General features: G+C 33.9%; 2 protein-coding genes and 2 pseudogenes across 2 annotated transcripts; 2 read left to right on the forward strand and 2 right to left on the reverse strand.

Moving 5' to 3' along the window:
* Positions 1–4,959: 4,959 nt before the first annotated feature.
* On the reverse strand, positions 4,960–5,998 carry LOC120213646 (2-hydroxyisoflavanone dehydratase-like). Its single transcript, XM_039211731.1, has one exon. It carries the CDS (start codon positions 5,977–5,979, stop codon positions 4,960–4,962), a length of 1,020 nt encoding a protein of 339 aa, XP_039067662.1. The 5' UTR covers positions 5,980–5,998.
* Positions 5,999–9,850: 3,852 nt separating this feature from the next.
* On the forward strand, positions 9,851–10,993 carry LOC120213813 (2-hydroxyisoflavanone dehydratase-like). The gene has a single exon (XM_039211876.1). The coding sequence runs from the start codon at positions 9,904–9,906 to the stop codon at positions 10,915–10,917; it is 1,014 nt and encodes a 337-aa protein (XP_039067807.1). The 5' UTR covers positions 9,851–9,903; the 3' UTR covers positions 10,918–10,993.
* Positions 10,994–13,642: 2,649 nt separating this feature from the next.
* LOC120213812 lies at positions 13,643–14,861 on the forward strand (annotated as a pseudogene).
* Positions 14,862–16,266: 1,405 nt separating this feature from the next.
* Positions 16,267–22,117, reverse strand: LOC120213811 (annotated as a pseudogene).
* Positions 22,118–22,629: the final 512 nt, after the last annotated feature.

The raw sequence follows: 22,629 nt of genomic DNA on the forward strand, positions 1-22,629 counted from the left end.
ACAATCCGTACGTGAGTTTGAGGACCTGATGCAGGAACTGAGACACATGAATTCTGAGGGCTTCAACTATCTTCCTAGAATCCCAAAGGATAAATAACTTTAATCATTTGATGGGGGTAGACGGTATGGTCACATGACAACGAACTTGGCTGAGGCAACATATTATCGACTGACAACCCTTCTTGCAATCTTGGGAAGGTAAGCAGCTGACTGGATGGTAGGCAGCCACCAAATCCACTCAAACCACCTCAGAAAATTGCAAACATTCTAGCATTATTCCAACGTGATGAGTGTCATATGTTTCTCTCACGAAATGTCATTATTCTATGTATCAGAATTTACGAGGCTATTGTAAAGTATACAACACAACGCATATGTGGTTAATTTACGAGGAAAAACATGCGAGTGTGGATTCTTCCAAACTTTCAAATACTCGTGTACGCACACTATTACTGATGTTTTTTTGTTCGGATACCCTACATGAGATTCATTGATCAGGTTTACTTACTTGAAACTATACTCAAGGTTTATGAATATGAGTTCCCTCCCATTGGAAATGAATGAGATCCAGATGAAGCTGATGATGAACCTACAATACGGCCATATTATGCACTACGATGAAAAAAAGGTCGTCCATGATCAACCCGTATTTTTTGTGATGAGAATTTGGTCGAACATCATAAAAGAACCGAAAAACCGAAATTATGCTTTATATGTAAAAATCTCGAACACACGAAGAACAAATGTCTCAATCGCTCAGGCCCAAGTATCAATTAACTAGGTTTTTTGCATTATTTCTTTTTAAACACATATTATTTATATTTACAAGCTAGAAATAACAGTCTAATATGTCTATCAAACCATTTCTTTTCTTCTTTCTTCACACAACCATGATTTCTAACCATTTCCAACGCCATTTTTACCCCGCTTAAAATGTCTTATATATGTTGATATTACAGTCACCTTAAAGAAAAATTACAACACTACGCGTTTGTAATTAAAAACAATTAAAAAATTCAATTTCCCACCCAGAAATAGTGTCCGAACAAGGCTATGGACACTAAAGAGAGGGAAAGGAATCCATTGTCCTCACGATTTGCATGCCGCGAGGTCCTTCATAAATCTCGTGATATTTTGGATTATAAAGGCTACCTCGCGCTTCGCAATGCGCAATGTCATTTTATCCAATTGTTTTATTGCCTTACCTGGAAAGTGCGCCCATGTCGAATGTATCTCGCGTGTTGGAAAGTGCAAGGATTTAACACGCAGTTTGCAGGTCGCGAGGTCATTCAATGTGGACGCTTTGGGAGTTATTCTTTCAAATAATGTTTGGAGGGTCATATTTTTTTAAATAATTATTTAATTGGGGTTTTAATATAAAATTGCCCAATATAATCTTTAAATTAAGAAAACCAAATAATATGATTTTTAATTAATAAAATAAAATACTAGTCCTATCAAATCTGTTGATTGTTAACTTTTTGCGGTCAATTTTTTTTAATTTTAATTCATTATTATTAAAATTTATTATATATATATATATATTAGAAATCTTAAATCAAACTATTCTTAAATATATTTTTATAAAATTTAATTGTTCAAAATAATTAAAATAATTATTGTTAAAATTTAAAATTTTAACTCTTAAGAAATCAATAAAGAATACTTTTAATGGAACAAAAGAAATAATTATTATGATATTGACATAACATTTCATAATCTTTCATAATTTAAGGTAATAAAGAATATTGAAATGGTGACTATATGGAACACTTTCTCAGATTTTGGTGCCATTTAGGTGAACCAATAAATTAGGCCCCTAATCAGGTGTTTAAATTACAATTTGCATTTGTATTTTTAGTTGTGTTCCATTTATCACTATTGTAGACACAACGGATATCATTACGGTCACTGCAAGTATCATGATTGTGAATTTTTAATAACATATCCTATTGTAGATATATCGGTTTCGAACGATATCGTTACTACTGCATAACGGTCACTGTCGTTGTTACAAACTGATATTTAAGTAATTATTCCTAATAGCAAGTGTTGAAAAAAAATTAAAGACAACTCCATAATAACAAGTATTAAAATAATAGATCCCAAATAACAAATATTAAAAAATAAATTATAAGAGTATGCACGTAATAATAAATACTAAAAAATTAGACCTCTAATAAAAAGTATTAAAAAAGTTGAACTCATAGAAAATTGAATTTTAAAAATATGTTCGTAATAACAAATATTAAAAAAATGAACCCCTGATAATAAATATTAGAAAAATTAAGCCTTTAATAACAAATGTGAGAAAATTATTGACAAAAAGTTGAACACTTACCAATATTAAAAAAAATAAACCCCTTATAATAAATTTTAGAAATTACTTTCTACTAATATAATATAATATAATATAATATAATATAATATAATATAATATAATATAAAAATTTTGGACCTTGAATAGGTGTCCCTACCCAGGTCCAGACTCTGCACATATATGCCCATTTTATGAACTTTTATTCACGCCTCATATACACCTATATAATATAGTGGTTATATGAATCTTAAACTATCGAATATAGGCCATCATTTTACAAGTGTGGTACCACTTGGGTTATTATTAAAAGAAAGATTCTTTTAAAAATGATACAATACACAATTTTCTTAAAATATTAATAAAAATATGAAAATTTAATATAACAAAACAAAACTTTTAATTAAATGTGATGTATGGTAGGGTAGGTCGAGAGGTTGGGTATTCTTTTTCGTAGGGACCATGAAGATAAAGGCTCCAATTAACCCCAATAATTAAGCAAATTTGAGATATGAGCATCAGATTCCTTGTTGGGTATTCTTCTTCGTAGGGACCTGGATTGTTAACTGCTTTTTGTCTGTTATTGGGTGTTGGCCTATGCATTGGATTTTATTACCATGTTGATGTTATTGTTAATAATTGATGTTTCATCATGTTCTTAATTGATATCATTCTCTAGCTTGACTAGGTTTTATTGTTATGTCGGTAGTTTTTGCTGGTTTTGAGTGCAAACATTTGCGATTAGTCCTGATTGATAATTTTGCATTCAGAATGTTAAAAAGAAGTGGTTTATAAATTTTGATGTTCAATGATAGTCGTCGATAATGTCTGATGACGGTGAGCAGTGGCCAGCGACGGGGGACTTTGATCGAACTTATAGGTTAAATTGATATGGATCTAAAGTTTAAGGATCAAATTAGTATTGTATCTAAAGTTCATGGGTCAAATTAAAAAGGCTTATATAAAAATAAGTGTCTAGAATATACTGAAAATTGACTTTTGATGCCTAAAGAATTTTTCGTTAAAATTAGGATCATAATGTTTTCTCTATTACACTTTTACGTTCAATTTAAAAAATATATTTTTTAAATAATATTTTATTTATCAAAAAATAATATATATATATATATAAATGTGACACATGTCACTTTACGCTTTTTTCTAATAGTATGTACCTAAAAGTGTAACAGAGAAAACATAAGTCACCTATTTTTAAAAAAAAAATCTTTAAGCACCAAAAGTCAATTTTAAGAATAATTAAGACACTTATTTTTATATTAAGCCGAATAAAAATTGAATCGTTTTACTAATGTGTCACGTAATCCAATTAATCGTAATTAACGTCTCAATGACTAAAACTCTATAAATCAATAAAATAACCAAAACGATAACTTAAGTGACCAAAACATTAATTCTTTAATTTTGGTGAATAAAAATGAATACTTGAAAAACTAAATTGTCCATTTTGATAGTTTACCCTAAAAGTAAACATGGTGAATTATTTTCTAGATTGATTTGGAAGGGTCATGTTAGGGGTGTAAACGAGCCGAGTCGAGTTCAAGTATTGCTGAGCTCGACTCGACTCGAAAAATCTGAAATGGAGCTCGACTTGATTCGAAAACTCGCGAGCTTAAAATTTTTAAGCTCGACTCGAACTCGAAATCTTGAACAGAAGCTTGTGAGCAGCTCGAAAAGGCTCGAAATGAAAAAAAAAATATCTTAAACTTAACTAGATTAAAGTCTCAAACTCGAACCTTAAATACGTGAAAGTCATACTATATTTTTAAAAAAAAAATCAACACATAAATGTTAATATTATTAATAATTTGTTTTAAAAAAAATAAAATCTTAATATATTATATTTTCGAGATACTCACGAGCTTTTCGAGTCGAGTATCAAGTAGCTCGTTTCGGCTCATTAAGAATTCGAGTCGAGATCGAGCTCGAGTTGAGTCCATTCGATCCGAGTATTTATCGAGCTTTGACCGAGTCAATTTCGAGTAGCTCGCGATTTGCCTCGTCTCATTTACGGTCCTAGTCATGTGGCAGCTTTAGGAGCAAAAGTGGCGTGGGTTAGAATTTGTTTCTTGAAAGCTGGGGTGTATGGGCTGCGGAACTTGGTTGTTTGGAATAAAGTTTGTGTTTTGCAATTGATGAGAACAATTCTCGCTAATAAAAATTATGTGGATTGCGTAGGTTCATGAATATGTTAATTGGGATAGAGCCCTTTGGATTATGGAGGCTTCCATGTCAATGAGTTGGAGCTTGCGAAAAATCATTGCGCTTTCTCCATTGAGGGCGACCGGTAGATATCATGGTGGTGCATCAACAAGGACGATACGAGAGGGAATCAGGTTGAAAATGGAAAGAGTGGGCTGGCACAAGTTGGTCTGGTTCCCAAATCATTATCTGGTTAGATTTTTTAGGGTTTAGGGTTTAGGGTTAGAATGCATTCAATCTATTGTTAGTATGAAGTTTACAGGAAAGTGTACAGAGGTCAGATAGAGTAAATATACAGTTTGTGTTTAGGTTGGAATATTGAATGGGGTGTAGTGAATTTTGTTTTTCTAGTAGTTTATCTATTTTTATTTTTATTTTTTTTGAAATTATTAAAGAAATTTATCCAAAAAAAATATGGTGAATTATATTCTGGAAACACAGGTGCCCAGTTGATTTGATTTTTTCTTATGTTCTTGTACACATGCAACAATGAAAGACGCCAACCTTTTGATGTGTTTATTAGCATTCTCAGATTTATAAGCCAGAATATGAAACGCATGATCTTCATCTTCAACATCAATCCACTCCAGCTCCCCTTGCCACCCACTGTCCTTCACTGCATTATAATACAAAATCCCTCTGTCCCTCAATGGATCCTTCTCGGCAACACTGATAAGAAGCCTCGAACATCCAAGTCCGGCCAAGCTCGGAGCTCCGGGAGCCACCGGATTCATCATCGGATTATCGACACCTCCGGGCGCCTCCGGATACACCAAGTGCCACACGGTGGACATTAACACCTTCTCCCGTTTTTCAACATCCTTCGACTCGGACCCTATTGGCTTGGAACCCCAGAAGTAAGGGTGTGTTAGAAAAGCTCCTTTGATTTTAACACCATTACGTAAGCCCTCCGATCCAGCTCGAATCAGTATGCTATGAGCAATGTTGGAACCGGAGCTGTCGCCGCCGATGTAAACACGATCGAAATCGGCGTAAGTAGAAACCCAAGGCTCCTCATCGGAATGAGAAACAACCCATTGAAGAGCCGACCAGCAATCGTGATAAGCAATGGGGAGAGGGTGTTCAGGGGCCAGCCTATACTCGATCGACACAACAACGGCGTTGGCTAAACGAGCCAATCGGTTCATGAACTTGGTTTCGACGAAAGAGAAAGCTGACTCGATGCAGAAGGCTCCGCCATGGAAGTAAACCAAAATGGGAACCTTTTTGTGTTGTTGAAATACCTGTTTTGGAAGGTAGATTCGAGCTGAGATTGGAGGGTCTTGTGAGACGATGATGTCCTTTGATGAGACGCCGGTTTCGGGATCATCGGCACAAGGCGGAACAATGGGTGAGCCAGCGAATCGCTTGACGGAGCCATCTTTGTAAACTCGGAGGAAAGGGAGGATCTCGGTGGCCACTTCCTTGCCATTGGAACCCATATTCAAACTGTTATATATATGTTCTTAAAACCGCTTGCCTTTTGTAAAATGTTTTCTTTTGCAGTTTTGCTCGTAACCTGGACCCTATGGTACGAAATTTATAAACCGCTTGCGTTTGAGCAAGCCGGCCAAAGTTAAGCTTGCTTAAACATTTCAATAAACTATTGGAAACAGAAATCTAATGTAGTACTTTTACAACGCAAATAGAACTATTCTCATACTTAAATTGAGTATGGTTCACCCCATACCCCAGGCTTACCTCAATTAGGGTTGAAAACATGTTGAGTCGAGTTCAAGTATAGTGGAATTCGACTCAAAAAATTCAAAATTGAGTTTAACTTAACTTGAAAGTCAATCACCTTAAAATTGTTAAGCTCGAATAGATCTCAAAAAGTTTAGAATTGAGTTTAACTCAACTCTTATGCTCGCAAACTTAAAGTCGTTAAGCTTGACTCTGAATAAAAAATCTCAACTCAAGTTCAAAATAACTTGAATTTGAAATATTCCCATACTTAGCTCGATTGAAACTCGAACTTGAACCTTAAATATATGAAAATCTTTTATATATATATAAGTTTAATATTGTTAATAATTTAATTTTAAAAAGTTAAAATATAATATATTATTTTTTGAGTTACTCGTAAACTTTTCAAATTGGATATCATGTAGCTCACTTCAACTCCTTAAGAATTCAAGTTGATTTCGAGCTCGAGTCCAATCCATTCGACTCGAGTGTCAATCAAATCAAACTGGAATAGTTTGCAATCTATCTTTTCTCATTTACAGCCATATCCTCAATCACAGGATATCCTAATAGAATCCCTCTCTGACTTGGATTGCATCTAGGGATGACAACGGGTCGGGTTGGGTCGGGTTTTTGGTTGACCTAATTCGACTATATCCGATAAAAAAATGATTAGTTAAAAATAATAATTTTTAAAAAAAATTACATTATTATCATCGAATCCGATCCCGTTGGATCAAAAGTTTTCGCTCTCTATTAGAACCCGACTCAACCCGATCTCAATCCCCTAAAAATTTAATTTGAACCTCATTTTTTTCTAAAAGAATCTAAACTTATCAAATTAGATTGGATTAAAACCCGTCAATTTCAAGTTAAATTAAAATACCTAATTTTGTCTACCGTCGTCTTTGATCATTTCTCGTTCAAACACTTAGGGTGTGTTTGTTTACCGTAATTGGAATTACAGAATTGGTTTTCCCCGAAATCCCGTGTTTATTTCATGTAATTCGTTTTCCGGAAAATGTTTTCCCATGTTTGTTTCACGTAATTCATTTTCCGGAACGTAATTCATTTTCCTAGTAACAGAATTTCCTTTGTGTTTTCTGTAAAATGACTTACAGATTCATTTTCATTAAATAATTTTCTGAACTTTTCACTTCAAAGCAAAAATACTCAAAATAATTTTATTTTATGAATTTACTATTAATAAAATATTTTAATATCATTTTCATCAAAATATTAATTATTAAAATATTTAAAATAGATTTATTAATATTTATAATAATATAAATATAATATTATATTTTTAATATTATATAAAATAATCAATTATATTATAATAATATAAGATATTATATTTTTATTTTAATAATATATAATAATTTTTTTTATTTAATAATGAATAATTTTATTTATATATTTAAATAATATTTTAGTAAAGATATTTAAAATATAATTTATAATTTATAATTAATATAACACTTTTACTTTAATATTAAGTTTTATGATAAATAATATTATTTATTATATTTATTATTTATTATATTTAATATTTATAATAAATAATTTTTTAAAAACTATTCAACTAGTAGAAAAAATGTTTAAATAACATCTTCCAAACATCATAAAACGTTTTCCAGATGTTTTCCAGAAATATAATTCATTTTCCAGAATTCAAATTCCAGTAATTTATTTTCCAGTAATTCAAATTCCAGTAATTCATTTTTTTGAAAAATCAATTTCAACCAAACAAACAGACCCTTAGTCTTATCCAAATTTCACTCACTATTAATATCTAATTATTAGAAATAAAGGATAATATATTTGTAGTCATCGTCTCCAATTATAGTTTACGTATTTGTTATTACAACTTGACAACAAATCTCCTCCACTGTCAACTACCATCAATTATTTATTAGGGTAAATTATATATTTATAATCTAAATTATTTGTTTTGGTTGGTTTAGTATTTATATTTATAATTTTTTAAAATTTTATCTAATGTTTAGTTTTTATTTCATTTTAATACTATGTTGTTAAAAATTTAACGCGTTTAATACTTGAACTATCATTTTTGGCCCATTTTAGTACTTAAACTTTCAATCTTTCAAAACTTAACCCTAGACTTTGAACGAGGCACTAAAATGAAATAAAAACTAAACTTTAAATCTAATTTTAAAAAATTAAAAGTTTAAATACTAAAATAAATTAAAACTAATAGTTTAGATACTAAATACATAATTTATACTATTTAGTATTTAAATTCCTACCCAGACTTTCGATCGTTTAGGTAAAGAGATATGACAGGTATTTTTAATTTAAAATCTTTTATTTTTAACATTTAATTTCATTCTTTAATTATTCTATATTTTTTAACTATATTAAAAATAACAGGGTAAATTATGCGTTTTGTAACATCCTCAATACTGGGTTAGTGACTAAATTGTAAAGTTACTGAATTTGGCGCTTAAAGTAGGTATAATTGACATGCCAAGAGTCGAGGGATTATCAGTGGTCCTTCGGGACATAGTGATCATTCGGGATATAGTGGTCCTTCGGGACAAATATTCAGTGCCCCTAGTGGGATTTTATTCTAGTTGTGGTGACAACATTGTGCACAATCTCAGTGTACTCACGTACCTTCTGTTCTCAATAATGTACATGAGCATCCAAAGATAAGTTGAATGAAAAACTCTTAAAAACGTAAATGTTCATTCTTACATATCATATTCTTATATGTCATAGTGTTGTATCTACATGTGCTTTGTAATGTCATAATGAATTGATAGTAGTATATATTTAGGATTCTATTGTTAAGTATTTATTATTATGCCTCACTAAGTCTGTGACTTAGCGTGTAAGTGATTTACACGTAGGTACCAAGAATCAAGAAGAGCAGAAATAGGAGTGGCAAAGACAACAATACTACTAGAAGATCAGATCAGAAGTAACTGATAAAGTATGTATTTTGTCGTATATAGTGTGTTGGCATGTAAGAAATATGTTAGTTACGGATGCTCTGATCGGTTTTGTCTTGTTTTGGTCAACTTTTGTAAAGTAACAATGTTATTTTAATGAAAGTTTAAAATTTCTTTGGTTTTCTTTAAGAGTCAAAGTTTGAAAAGTCAATGTAACGCCTCAAACTCGTATCCGGGTCGGGTAACGGGTTGGGGGTGTTACACGTTTAGTGCCTAAACTATCAATTTTGGTCCATTTTAGTACATAAACTTATAATTTTTCAAAATCATACATAAAGTTTAGTTTTTGTTTCATTTTAGTACTCCCGTTAAAAACTTAACGTTAAATTTTGATTTTTTTTAAAGTTTAGGAATTAAAACGGATCAAAACGGATAGTTTGGATATTAAATGTGTTAATTTTTTAACATAGGTGTACTAAAATGAAACAAAAACAAAATATTAGGTATGATTTGGAAAAAAATAAAAGTTTAGATATCAAAATGGACAAAACTGATAGTTGAAATACTAAATGTGAAGTTTACCCAAATGATAATAACAACTAATAAAAATATAACATGTGGCATTTTGACCAAGTCTGACTTTGATGAGAAAAATAATATTTTTATTTTTAAAGTTTCCATTCAGTTTAATCTCAAACAAGAAAATTATTGTTCACAAGTTCCTATCCTCTAAACAATTCAAGAACATTCATCAGTTTGAATATGGGCAAGGAAATAGCCACCGAGATCCTCCCTTACATCCGCGTTTACAAAGACGGCTCCGTCGAACGGTTGGCGGATTCTCCCATCGTTCCGCCTTGTGCCGATGACCCTGAAACCGGCGTTTCATCAAAAGACATCGTCATCTCACAAGACCCACCAATCTCAGCTCGGATCTATATTCCAAAACAGGTACGTCAACACTACCGACACCCGAAAGTTCCAATTTTAGTTTACTTCCACGGCGGAGCCTTCTGCTCCGAGTCGGCTTTCTCTTTCGTCGAAACCAAGTTCATGAACCGCTTGGCTTCTTTAGCCAACGTCGTTATTGTATCGATCGAGTACAGGCTGGCCCCCGAACACCCTCTCCCCATTTGTTATCACGATTGCTGGGCCGGTCTTCAATGGGTTATTTCTCATTCCGACGAGGAGCACTGGGTTTCTACTTACGCCGATTTCGACCGCGTTTACATCGGCGGCGACAGCGCCGGTGCCAACATCGCTCACAGCGTACTGATTCGAGCTGGATCGAAGGGCTTTAGGAACGGTGTTAAAATCAAAGGAGCTTTTCTAACACACCCTTACTTCTGGGGTTCCGAACCGATAGGGTACGAGTCGAAGTATGTTGAAAATCGAGAGGAGGTGGTAATGTCCACCGTGTGGCACCTGGTGTATCCGGAGGCGGCCGGGGGTGTCGATAATCCGATGTTGAATCCGGTGGCCCCCGGAGCTCCGAACTTGGCCGGAATGGGATGTTCGAGGCTGCTCGTTAGTGTTGCTGAGAAGGATTGGGTGAGGGATAGAGGGATTTTGTATCATAATGCAGTGAAGGAAAGTGGGTGGCAAGGGGAATCGGAGTTGGTTGACGTTGAAGGTGAAGATCATTCGTTTCATATTCTGCTTCATAAGTCCGAGAATGCTAAGAAATTCATCAAACGCTTGGCTTCTTTCCTCGTTCCATGTGAGGAAGATGAAAAGAACTCAATTCAAGTACGCTCTTGTGCCTCTAGAATATAATTCACCATATAGCTTTTACTATAGTTTTAAGTTCGATAGAGTAAATCTACGCTTTTTGTTTTCCCTATCGTTTGAGATGATTATATCCTTTCAGAATTATTATTAATTTAAATAGTAAATAAATTATCATATTTTAGTTTTTAAATTTTTGGAAATTATATAGAGTTTAGTTTTTGTTTCATCTTAATACATTGTTTAAATTTAATGTTAAGTTTTAAAAAATAAAAGTTTAATTATTAAAATGAATCAAAACTGATAGTTTAAGTATTAAATATATTGAATTTTTAATGGTAGATTATTAAAATGAAACAAAATTAAATGACGTACATAGTTTTGAAAAAAAAATTAAAAGTTTAGATACTAAAACATTTCAAAATTAATGATTTAATACTAAATGCATAATTTATCCGGCCATTTAATGTTAACTTTAAGTTAATTTAATTTAATTGGAACAAGAATAAATAAATTTTATTTAAATAAAGTATCTAAAATGAAATGATATGTTTCGTATTTATATGATGTATTATTGAGGTGTCTTCTTCATGGTCCCCTCCCAGTCCCCACGATATCGACCGATCCTACCATGCATCACATTTAATTCAAATTTTTTAATTTTCAAGGCCGATTCTTAGTAAAATTAAAAAAAAATATTAATCGAGATTAATGGGTTTCAATCTTATTTTATTTAAATAAATAAAATGTTAAAATAATTAATTTTAACTCGAGTGGTACCACACTTGTAAGTAGGGTTGAGCAACGAAACCGAGAAAACTGAAAAACCGACACGAACAGGGTTAAACGGTTCGGTTCGGTTCAGTTTGACTTTATATGGTTTGGTTTTCGAATTAGTTTAAAGTCTCAATTCTATTGATTCGGTTCAGGTTTTCCATATGGAACCCATTTGTTCCATATTGAACTGAATAGACAATTTTTTTTAAAAAATTTATAGTTTCAAGTGAATTTTTCATTAAAAAATTGAACTGAACCAAAAAAATTGAACCGTTAAAAAAATCGAACCGAACCAAAAAAATCAATTTCACATAATATACTTTCAAGTGAATTTTATTGTTATCTTTATTCTCTTTTATTTTTTAAGTTATAGGTTTTCAAACCCATTAGAAACGCTATCTTTTCTTTTCCTAAAGTCTCTCCTTCCCTTAGTATAGATTAGATTTAAAATTTATTTAAAAAAATCGATAATATTTGTGGAAAGTGAATTGTATGCTTAGCAAACGATTACATTTTTTTATTTAATATTTTAGCTTTAATATTAATAATACAAAAAAATAAAATTGAATGTTAAAATTTGGGATAGATTATCTATTTATTAACTAAACTATTAGTTTTGGACTTTTAATATCTAAACTTTCAATTTTTTTAAAAACATATATAATGTTTAGTTTTAGTTCTACCTCGTCGTTAAAAACTTTGATGGGTGATTTGCACATGGCACATTTTTTATGGATAAATTGTATAATTCATTACTCAACTATCTTCTCACTCCTATTTTGGTTAATAAAGTTTAATTTTTTAATTTAACTACTTACCTTTCAAATTACTCCTAATTTAATCACCCTAACTTTCAAATTTAATTTTTATTTTTAATTATATATTAATAAAATAATAATAAAAATGTCATGTCACAAAATTATTAATAAAATAAATTAGAGTAATTAAAAAAGGAGTAATTTGAAAGTTGAGTAGTTAAAATGAAATTTTTTAAACTTTAGTACAAAAATAGGAGTGAGAAGATAATTGAGTGATGAATGATGTAATTTACCCATAAAAGCAGTGTTGTTAAGGTTTACAGATTGAACTATTTTGCTCATTTTGTTGTTAACTCTCTAACGGTGTGATGACATGGCACAAGCATCAAAATGATATCATTTTGAAAAACTAAAATGTACACCAAAACGACATCGTTTCAAATCCTCTTCTTTCCCCTCATTTTTTTTCTCTTCTCTACCACCGACCACCACATCATTTTTCATTTCGGCCACTGTCTACCGTTGTTGATAGTGGTCGTTTGGTCTCAAAATTCATGGGCCAGCTCATCTCAACCCTTTGATTCCAAATTTGGTGGTTGTTTCAAAGGAAAATGCCCCAAAATTTGTAAATCTTCAAAATTTGTAAATCTTGATTCAAATGTTTCGGCTTCCTCACTTTTAATCTCTAATTCATGGACTTCGTAGTAAGTTTCGATAAAATGGAGGTTGGATTCCGACTCAAGGTGTTGAGGTAAAGTGATCCACTAAATTTGGGATCGAACGGCCGCCATCTACAATGGTCGATGGTGGCCGACGGTGACATCCAACCACCTTATGATTTTATTTTATAGTTGGGTGAGCAAAATATGAGAGAGAATAAAGTTCAGTGAGGAACAATGTAATTTATCCTATATATTTTCAATTCTTTTTATATTAAATAATAATAAAAAATGACACATTATCACACCTTTAGAGAGTCAATAGCAATAGCAGAGTGAGAAAAATGATTTAATCTGTAAAGTTTAGTGAGCAAAATAGAAAAATTGAAAGTATAATAACTAAAATAGGAGAGAGTAAAGCTCAGTGAGAATGTGTAATTTACCCTAAAATGTATAGTTTACTACTGTTTTAGGATAAAGTTGAAAATTGATAATTTATTCAAAGGTTGACGCGAGCTTCAACTTCGGCCGGCTTGTTCGAAGGGTTTTATAAATTGCGTATCGTAGGGTTCACGTTCCTCTCCTTTCCACCGAGTAAAACTGCAAATCTTTTTCGCCATTTTGTTCATTTTGTTTCTTTTTCCATTCTTGTTCACCAGTTCCCCTCTAATCACTTCTAAGTACATATATCAGTTCGAATATGGGCTCCAATGGCAAGGAAGTAGCCACCGAGATCCTCCCTTACATCCGGGCTTACAAAGATGGTTCAGTCGAGCGATTGACCGGCTCTCCCATCGTTCCGCCTTGTGCCGATGACCCTGAGACCGGCGTCTCATCGAAAGACATCATCGTCTCACAAGACCCACCAATCTCAGCTCGAATCTACCTCCCAAAACAGATACTTGACCACCACCAACACCGAAAGGTTCCCGTTTTGGTTTACTTCCACGGTTGAGGCTTTTGCTTCTCGTCGGCTTTCTCTTTCTTCGAAACCAAGTTCATGAACCTCTTGGCTCGTTCAGCCAACGCTGTTATCTTGTCGGTCGAGTATAGGCTGGCCCCTGAACACCCTCTCCCCATTGCTTAACACGACTGCTGGGCCGGTCTTCAATGGGTTGTTTCTCATTCCAACGCTGATTCCAACAACGAGCCTTGGGTTTCTACTTATGATGATTTCGACTGTCTTTACATCGGCGGGCTTGAAATAATCCGAGATGAAGGATGTCAAAATCAAAGGAGCTTTGCTAACACACCCTTACTTCTGGGGTTCCAAGCCAGTCGGGTCCGAGATGAAGGATGTTGAAGAACGAGATAAGGTGGTAATGTCCACCATGTGGCACTTGGCGTATCCGGAAGCGCCCGGGGGTGTTTAAAATAATCGGATGATGAATCCGGTGGCTCCCGGAGCTCCGAGCTTGGCCGGACTCGGATGTTCGAGGCTGCTTGTTAGTGTCGCCGGCGAGGATTTGTTGAGGGACAGAAGGATATCGTATTATAATGCAGTGAAGGAGAGTGGGTGGCAAGGGGAATCGGAATTGGTTGTTGTTGACGGTGAAATCCATGCGTTTCATATCGATGTTTATGATTCTGAGAATGCTATGAAACACATCGAACGGCTGGCGTCTTTCCTTATTCAGTGTGTAGGACATCAAGCATATTTGCCCTTTTTTATGTTATGTTTGTTGTCTTACCAAAAAGGAATACGAGTATATGACCATACTTCTATATTAATGGAATCTGATTCTCTTATCTCAGAAATGATCATCCAGCTCAGTTGATAGAGCACAAGGTTCTTAACCTTGAGGTCGTGGGATCGAGTCCCACGGAGGGCATTTCATAATTCGGAGGTCTCTTACGGAAACTGCTCTCAACCTGATGTTGGGGGTAACCTACTATCTTACCTCCTTCTCACCCCATACATATGGGAAAAGGGACAGCCATTTGATTCTCTTATCTCAAATTTGTTTGATCATTCTGAACGTGTATTATCTTGCATTTACTTTAGATTTAAATAAATAAATTCAATCGGAAGAATTTATATTGTATACAAATGGTCTCTGACTACGGGTATTGTTTTATTAATTCTCTCGATTATTAAAAAATATAAAATGATCATTCGACTATAGAGCGTTATTTTGTTGCGTCCCTCGACTACTAAAAGTTGCAAAATAGTTATCTGACGATTCATTGTGTTACAAACTCATTCTTTTTCGTTAAGAAATTGACGGTATTCCGAGTTAAACGTTAATATGTTGATTGTGATATGATAAAATATTATCTCAAAATCCCAAACCACTATTATATTTCAGTATCATGTTAACAATCAACTTAGAGAGCTGTCAATATTTTAACGAAAAAAGATGAGTTAAGAACATAATGAATAATCGGTTGATCATTTTGTAACTTTTAATAATCAAATACCTTAATTAACTTGTATACTTTATTATCTTGTATTCACTCTAAATTTATAAATAGAATTAAATTCAATAAGAAGAATTCAGATTGTAGACAACATATGATCAAGAATTGAATTGAGATTTAAATTGAGTTTGTAGATTCAAATAAAGTTGGATAAATTATGTAATATTAATGATTAACCAATAACCAATTAGTTTAATTACATGGGATATTTAAGTCTTTAAATAAAATTAAATATCTAAATCATGATATTAAAGTTTGAATCATAAGGGCCAGGCATACCTTTCTTCTATAAATTATGCAATAAAATTTTACAGACGAAATCTGGATAAACTACGCATTGAGTACCTAAACTATTAGCTTTAATCCATTTGGTACACAAACTTATAATTTTTCTAAAACCATGCCTAATATTTAATTTTATTTTCATTTTAATACGTCATTAAAAACTTAACACATTTAGTACATAAACTATCAATTTTGATTCATTTTAGTACATAAACTTTTAAATTTTTTTAAAATTTAACTTTGAATTTTGAACAAACGTATTAAAATGAAAAAAAATCTAAACCTTAAGTATGATTTTAAAAAAAATTAAAAGTTTAGATACTATAAAAGAGATTGTGTATTTAGATATCTAATAAAAGAAAACTTCAAACATTACCATCGACACATGCTGTAAGAGTTTAGTGGACAGCCATTTCATATTAATGGCATATCTTTCCATACATCACATTAACGAATTGATTTCTGGCAGTAAAGGGCAAAGCTAGTAAGAGAAACGTGCAAACTGCTCAAATTTAACAAGCATTCTCGACGACGACGAACGACTCCGACAACACTTCCGATACATCTAATAACCAAAACAATCCTAGATATTTCTCCAAACGACAATGAATCAAAGAAGAAACCAATACTTTCTTCGCTCTACGAACCATGCTACGAATAATAAATCGGAATCAGAATCAGAATCGATGTGGCCTGCTACTTTATGTACAACATACCTAGTCAGAGATCAGGGGTTAACAAAGACCAAGACTACTTCTATAGCCGCAGTTTATGTGGGTTACGTCTCGTGAGTGCTTTAGCAAAGTAATCACGGATCTCGGGAACTATTCGCTGGACTAGATGCAAGTGCCTGCAAATTACTCAGCATGACAAAACAAACATGCAACACTCAATTTACGTACACTTGAATTCCTAAACAAGGGCAGGGTCGTGGCAAAACTTACCCGGGTCTTGTGCTCAATTTATCAAAATGCTCCAAGATATATAAAATGCAAGTGTGCCTCAACGATATGGCATGAAAAGCTTCAGACAGCTCATACATGCTCGAAACATTATCAAGTGAGACATCCTTCAATGAGAACATTGAAATGATCAGATGCCGATCCCCATTTTAGGGGAATAGAAATATATACGACAACCTTTCTGGCTCACCTGTGCAATGGTATACTCGCAAAGTCGCTTAAGTCCCTCCAGAAGATATTGGTCTGCTGCTCTGAGTAGATCTTGTGCAATATCCAACGTAACATCTACTGATCCAGTATATATAAATCTGTACAAACAATAAAATAATGCTAAAAAAGAATGAAAGATATAAATCCAATGTATATACATCTGGACCCATGAATTTGTAATACCTCATCATCAACTCAAAAACCTCCCATTTAATGTTCGGTATTTCAATATCCCTTGCATCTTTTTCCTGCAACAGAGACCACAAGGAATTTAAAAAAAGAACATCATGTAGCTCGACAACATTTTTATAAGTTTAAAGCTAAAGTGATAATTATCATACTATTAACCTCGTATTTTCAAAAAGGCTAATGTAATGCTTGCGTTACAAGTGAAAAACCCAAGTTCGAAAAAAAGTAGACGAGTTTAGATGCATTCAGAAATCAGAATCATCAGAAATAAAGGACTTTATCTCAGATCAGCTGCAAGATAAAGCAATACAACATGGAGTCTACCAGTTGTTAGAGATGTACTTGAATAAAAAGACTGGGCCCCTTTTGGGATAGGACGTACAACAGGAAAAATAGAAGGATGCAAAAGGGAACTCACCCTATAACCACCATCAAACATAGCACGAAATGCATCTGAAGAAGCAAGCAGGCAGATTCTGTGAGCATAAAATCGTCTACCTGCAAGAAAAGGAAATAAAGGATCTTAGTTACAACAAAAGCTATCTTTTGACATGTAACCAACTATTTTTTTTTTCATAGCAAGTATCAGAGGCATGGGTAAGCAAATCGTATAACCTTCAACTAGGAAGGTGACATCAGATAACGTAGCGTTGTTCACATATTGTTCCCCTAAATAGACCTGCATAGAAGTTGTATGTTATAACAGGAACATATATAGAACTTCCATAAGTAGGAACTCTGAGAATGTTGTCAATCTACCCTTGCAATAACTATGGAACAGTATATGGCCATACATAACATCAATTTCTCGGAATGATGTTAATTCAAGCAATCAGAGTGTGACAATAGACTAACCAATGTTACAAACTCACTTGTGGTGTTGGAGAAGGGGGAGCTGCATCCATAGGAGAAAGTGTCATAGTTTTGTTGGACAACTTGTACAGAGCTACAGCACCATCAAGTAGTTGCTTAGAGCTTGTAGAACCAAGAAGACCAAGGAGGAGTTCAAGTCCTGCATGAAAGCATAGCACAATCAGCCTCTCAATCGACAAAACTTTTGCACTCCATTTATGCAGTGGGCTATTTTAAATTGCACATAATAAAGAATGACTGATGTTGAGTAACTGGGGAAGGGGCAAAGAAAATGACCATTATTATCAATGAATATAGTTCTATGGTCATCAGGGGAACAAAGATGAGCTAGAGCTAAAGCCACTCGTCTTTGGACTGCCTTCTCGGCAACACGCATGAGATACAGCAAATAGTTCAAAACCTAAAAAAGATAAATAAACCAAATAAGACCTAAAACATAAAGAGTATTGAATAGCCAGACATTTCTTTAGTCCAAATAGGCAAAGGATAGTTATAGGAATGAAAATGCTTACTCGCCCATGAATCTTTTCCTCTAGTCTTTTCAATGTCTTGGCTACACAATCTTTCGTTTCCTGAAAATACCATAAACATATAACAATAAATCAGTAAGGAACGCAATGAGCTAGTGAAGTTTTTTATTTCTTACGGATATCATACAACAACTAAGAAACCAGTAGCATGAAAACTAAGAGGAGAGTAAAAAGGCAACATCTAAAAGGATTGAAATACTTGTACTATAAATTCTCCATCTTGCAGCTGTTGGACACCTCCCACCCAAATAAAATCGGATACATTATCCTGCAGGAGAGAAGAATGTATTAACAATGTGTACCATGACCCCAAAATATAAGTCCAAGAACTTTTTAAAGGTTGACAGCTACCACATGCCACCATACCTCATTATCTGCAAGACCATAAAGAGCAAAGGCAGCATTGTGTTGCAGAGATCCATTCTTTGAATCTAGAAGCTTCAACAAAGGAATCAAACCACCACTATGTGCAATACCAGCTTGATTGTGTGCATCCTGCAATCAAATTACATTTTAGTGACACAGAGCTAACTACTAGTTCCAGCTTGTGAAGATAGGAAATTTAGCAGAGCATTAAGTTTCTTGGAAGCAACTATAAAGATCCCCAAAACAAGAAAAATAAAAGAGACAAATAGAATGAGCCCTTTCCGTTCAATGCTGAGGTGCAAGTTTTCTTAAGATGTCATGCTGAAAATTTTGAGAGGCATGATACTTTAAAGAGTGGAAAACAAGGGATGCAAATTGGATACATTCCGACAAATCCATGATAATTACATGACTTACAACAATCCTGGAAGCAAAAGAACAAGTGGTTGGATAGATGCATTATGGGAAAATAATAGTTAGAAATTGGCATGGATCATAAACTAAATTAACTTCAAATTATATTCAAAAACAAATATTTTAAGCAGAGATAAGTGATCACATTATTGTCTCAGCAAGGAAAGGACAAGCATTAGCAAGATTTGAAGACAAAAGCCATTAAGCATCTTTCACAGCACTAACAAAGGCTTGAAATTGTACAAAAAAGAAAATATAAATAATAACCTGTGCCAACCTCCCCAAAGCAAAGGCTGACATTTCTTTCAGCTGCACATCAGGAGAGTGGAGCATTTCGATCAAGGGTCGGACAGAACCCCTTTGAACAATATGAACCTGCAAAATTCAATGTAGCATGTATCAGAAAGGAGAAATGATGAAAAGGTGAAGGGAATGAAATTTATAAGTAAAGAATAGAGACCACTGCTCATCACAGTCACTTCAAGAGCAGAGGCAACCACGTGAAAAGTTAAATTCATTCAAATAGTTGGACAGTAATTCCAGAGCCAATAATCATTTTTCTCATCATGTCCCCTAAATTCACAAATAGAGTCAAGAAGCATCTTAAGCCTAGTTAAGTATGAAGATAATGGGCAGTCCTCACCTTGCAATCAGAATCAGTTGCCACAAATTGTCCAAGCAATAAAGCTGCCTCCCTTTGGCTCTCCGAGCAGCAGGAGCTATTTTTCCAATAAAAAACATAATTAATAAAAAATGAGAAACTTGGATAAACTGCAGACCAAAGGAACAGCCAAAAAGTAACAAATCATAACCCATGTTAAAAGTAAAACAACTTAAAGAAACATGAAACCAAATTACACATACTTGAGCAAACCAATGACAGGTTGCAGAGCTCCAGCAGCAAGAACTTCTTTTTTTATGTTTGGCGATGAATGCACCAGATTGCCAATCACAGCAACCTACAAACCATTTGGAAAAACCTTTGATGCAACAGCTGGTAAAAAAATTAAACCCCAATGGAATTTGCCTAAAAATGATCTAAGTTATGTTGCTCCTACTCATTACTTGTCTTGAAGTACCCATGTCCTATCCTACAAATATCCGGGCATGGGTACAATGATATAATCCTTGAAGGACTCTCCATATGTATGGAAATCTTGAAAAAACAAATTAACATACTGTGACAGACATGTATAGCCTTGTCTGACACCTCACACCTGAGTAACATAAACAACAAGAATCCTACCGCTTCATAGTGTATAGCAGCATCCTCTGATCTTAGCATTAAAATGAGAGTAGGTAGAGCATCGCATTCAACAATCTGCAAAGCCATAGTATTCAGTCCATTAACCGGCATTGAAGGCAGTTTTATCCAATCCAACTTCCGTATGCACATCTGTTACCTGATTCTTGTTTTCATCGTTTTTGAATGCTAGGGTTCGCAATGCGCCTGCAGCTGCTCTTTGCACCTTTGTATCAGTAAATTCAAGCAACTCAACAAGAGGTGGAATCCCACCTTCCATTCTGTCAAACCAATCAATATAATTATTAGAATAAACAAGGAGCTATTACAAATAACTTCTGTTAAAACTGCACAACTTTAGCAAACCTGACACGGGTTTTAATGTTGCTATTCTCATGAGCAAGGTTGGTGACAGCATCAGCTGCCCTTCTAGTGACACTGGTCACAGCACGAGTAATAGAATTATCCTTGTGCCGGCACAACAAACTCACAAGATGTGACAAGCCCCCCGAATCAACTATAAGTTGCTGATATTCTGGCTGTTATTAGCAAAGGCAATAAAGAATTTAGCAGAATCAATGATTAAGAAGAGTGAATAACAAGCATATTTCCACTAATTCCAGGAACATAAACCATGCAAACCAAGAAAAATACCAGACTCAATACATATTAGCATATGTAACAGCCTATGTTAACAGAGCATAACTAGAACTTTCTCAAAGTTTACCGTCAAACATAACTTTAACGAAGAAAAAACTTATAGAACCTCAAATTTACTAAAGCTACTAAAAAGAAATTCAATATAAAAAACCATCCACATGAAACAAGTGAACTTCTAATACATAATTCAAAATGTAAAATAAAGTAAAAACTACGCAAATTTATTTAAAAATAGAAGTATGGTAGTAACAAACCCATTTACTTTTTTTTTTTTTGTTATAGAAGAAATATTCAGTAAAATCACCTTTACGGCAAGAAGCCCCAGTGCAAAAGCACTTCCTTTCTCAACTTCGTGCTCAAAAGGCTTCGGGATTCGGTCGTCATCCTTACACGGCGGCGCTTGCAGATGCTTCACTAAAGCCGGAACCGCACCACCTTCAACGATCACATTAACAACTTCCTCTGCCAAGAAAATAAAAACACAAAGAAGATCGTCAACGTTAATCGTGAAATTAAAATAAAAACAGTAAAAGAAACGAGACAATGAAAGGCAATAAAATTCAAATTAGAATGAGATCGGAATTCGGAAACTGAAGATTTTCAAACAAAAAAATACCGTTCTTGGCGAGTTCAGCGAGCACGTGAGTGGCACGCTTAGCAGCGGAACGATCTGATTCACTCCAAGAGAAGGCGGAATCGAGAACACTAACATGAGTGGTTACTTCCGAGGGCACGGCGGGCGTCGCCGATGGGGAGGGAGATTTCACAGCCCTCTTTGATCTCTTCCTCCAGTTTCCGTTTTTGCCCCTTTCGCTCTGGGAGGTCTTGTTCCTCCGGGCGCTGAAGCTCCATATCAAAAGAAGGAATAATAAAAAGGAAAGGACTCGAGAAACTCCGAGAAAGAAGGTTTTATGAGAAGCGTGATTTGACAGAGAAAGGACGAGACTGGATCAGGGGTATTTTTGGAATTCAGCCAAAACAAGAGGCTTTTTTTCTTTCTTTTCTTCCTTTTTCTTTTTCTTTTCTTTTTTCTCTTTGAAGTAAAATTTTTATTTTTTATTATTTGGTAAATTACGTGTTCAGTACCTAAATTATTAATTTTAATATCTAAACTTTTATTTTTTTCAAAATCATACCTAACATTTAATTTTTGTTTCATTTTATTACACCGCTGTTAAAAACTTAACTAATGTGCTCGTCGGTTATTGTGTCTACAATGGTCGGTCGTCAATCGATGAATCTCAAACTTTGTAGCTCGCACATTTTTTTTTTACCTCTGAACGTGATTTCAGCCTCCGTTTCACTGGAAAACGTCTCAATCTCCCCAAATCGATAACAGACTTTTTAATTTCTTCATCCTCTGATATCTATGGTCCACCATCTGATGGGCCTGAAACTAACTATGTTGGTCGA

The sequence above is a fragment of the Hibiscus syriacus genome, unplaced genomic scaffold (assembly GCF_006381635.1).
Source record: "Hibiscus syriacus cultivar Baekdansim isolate YM2019G1 unplaced genomic scaffold, ASM638163v2 tig00110044_pilon, whole genome shotgun sequence".
Lineage (NCBI taxonomy): Eukaryota > Viridiplantae > Streptophyta > Magnoliopsida > Malvales > Malvaceae > Hibiscus > Hibiscus syriacus.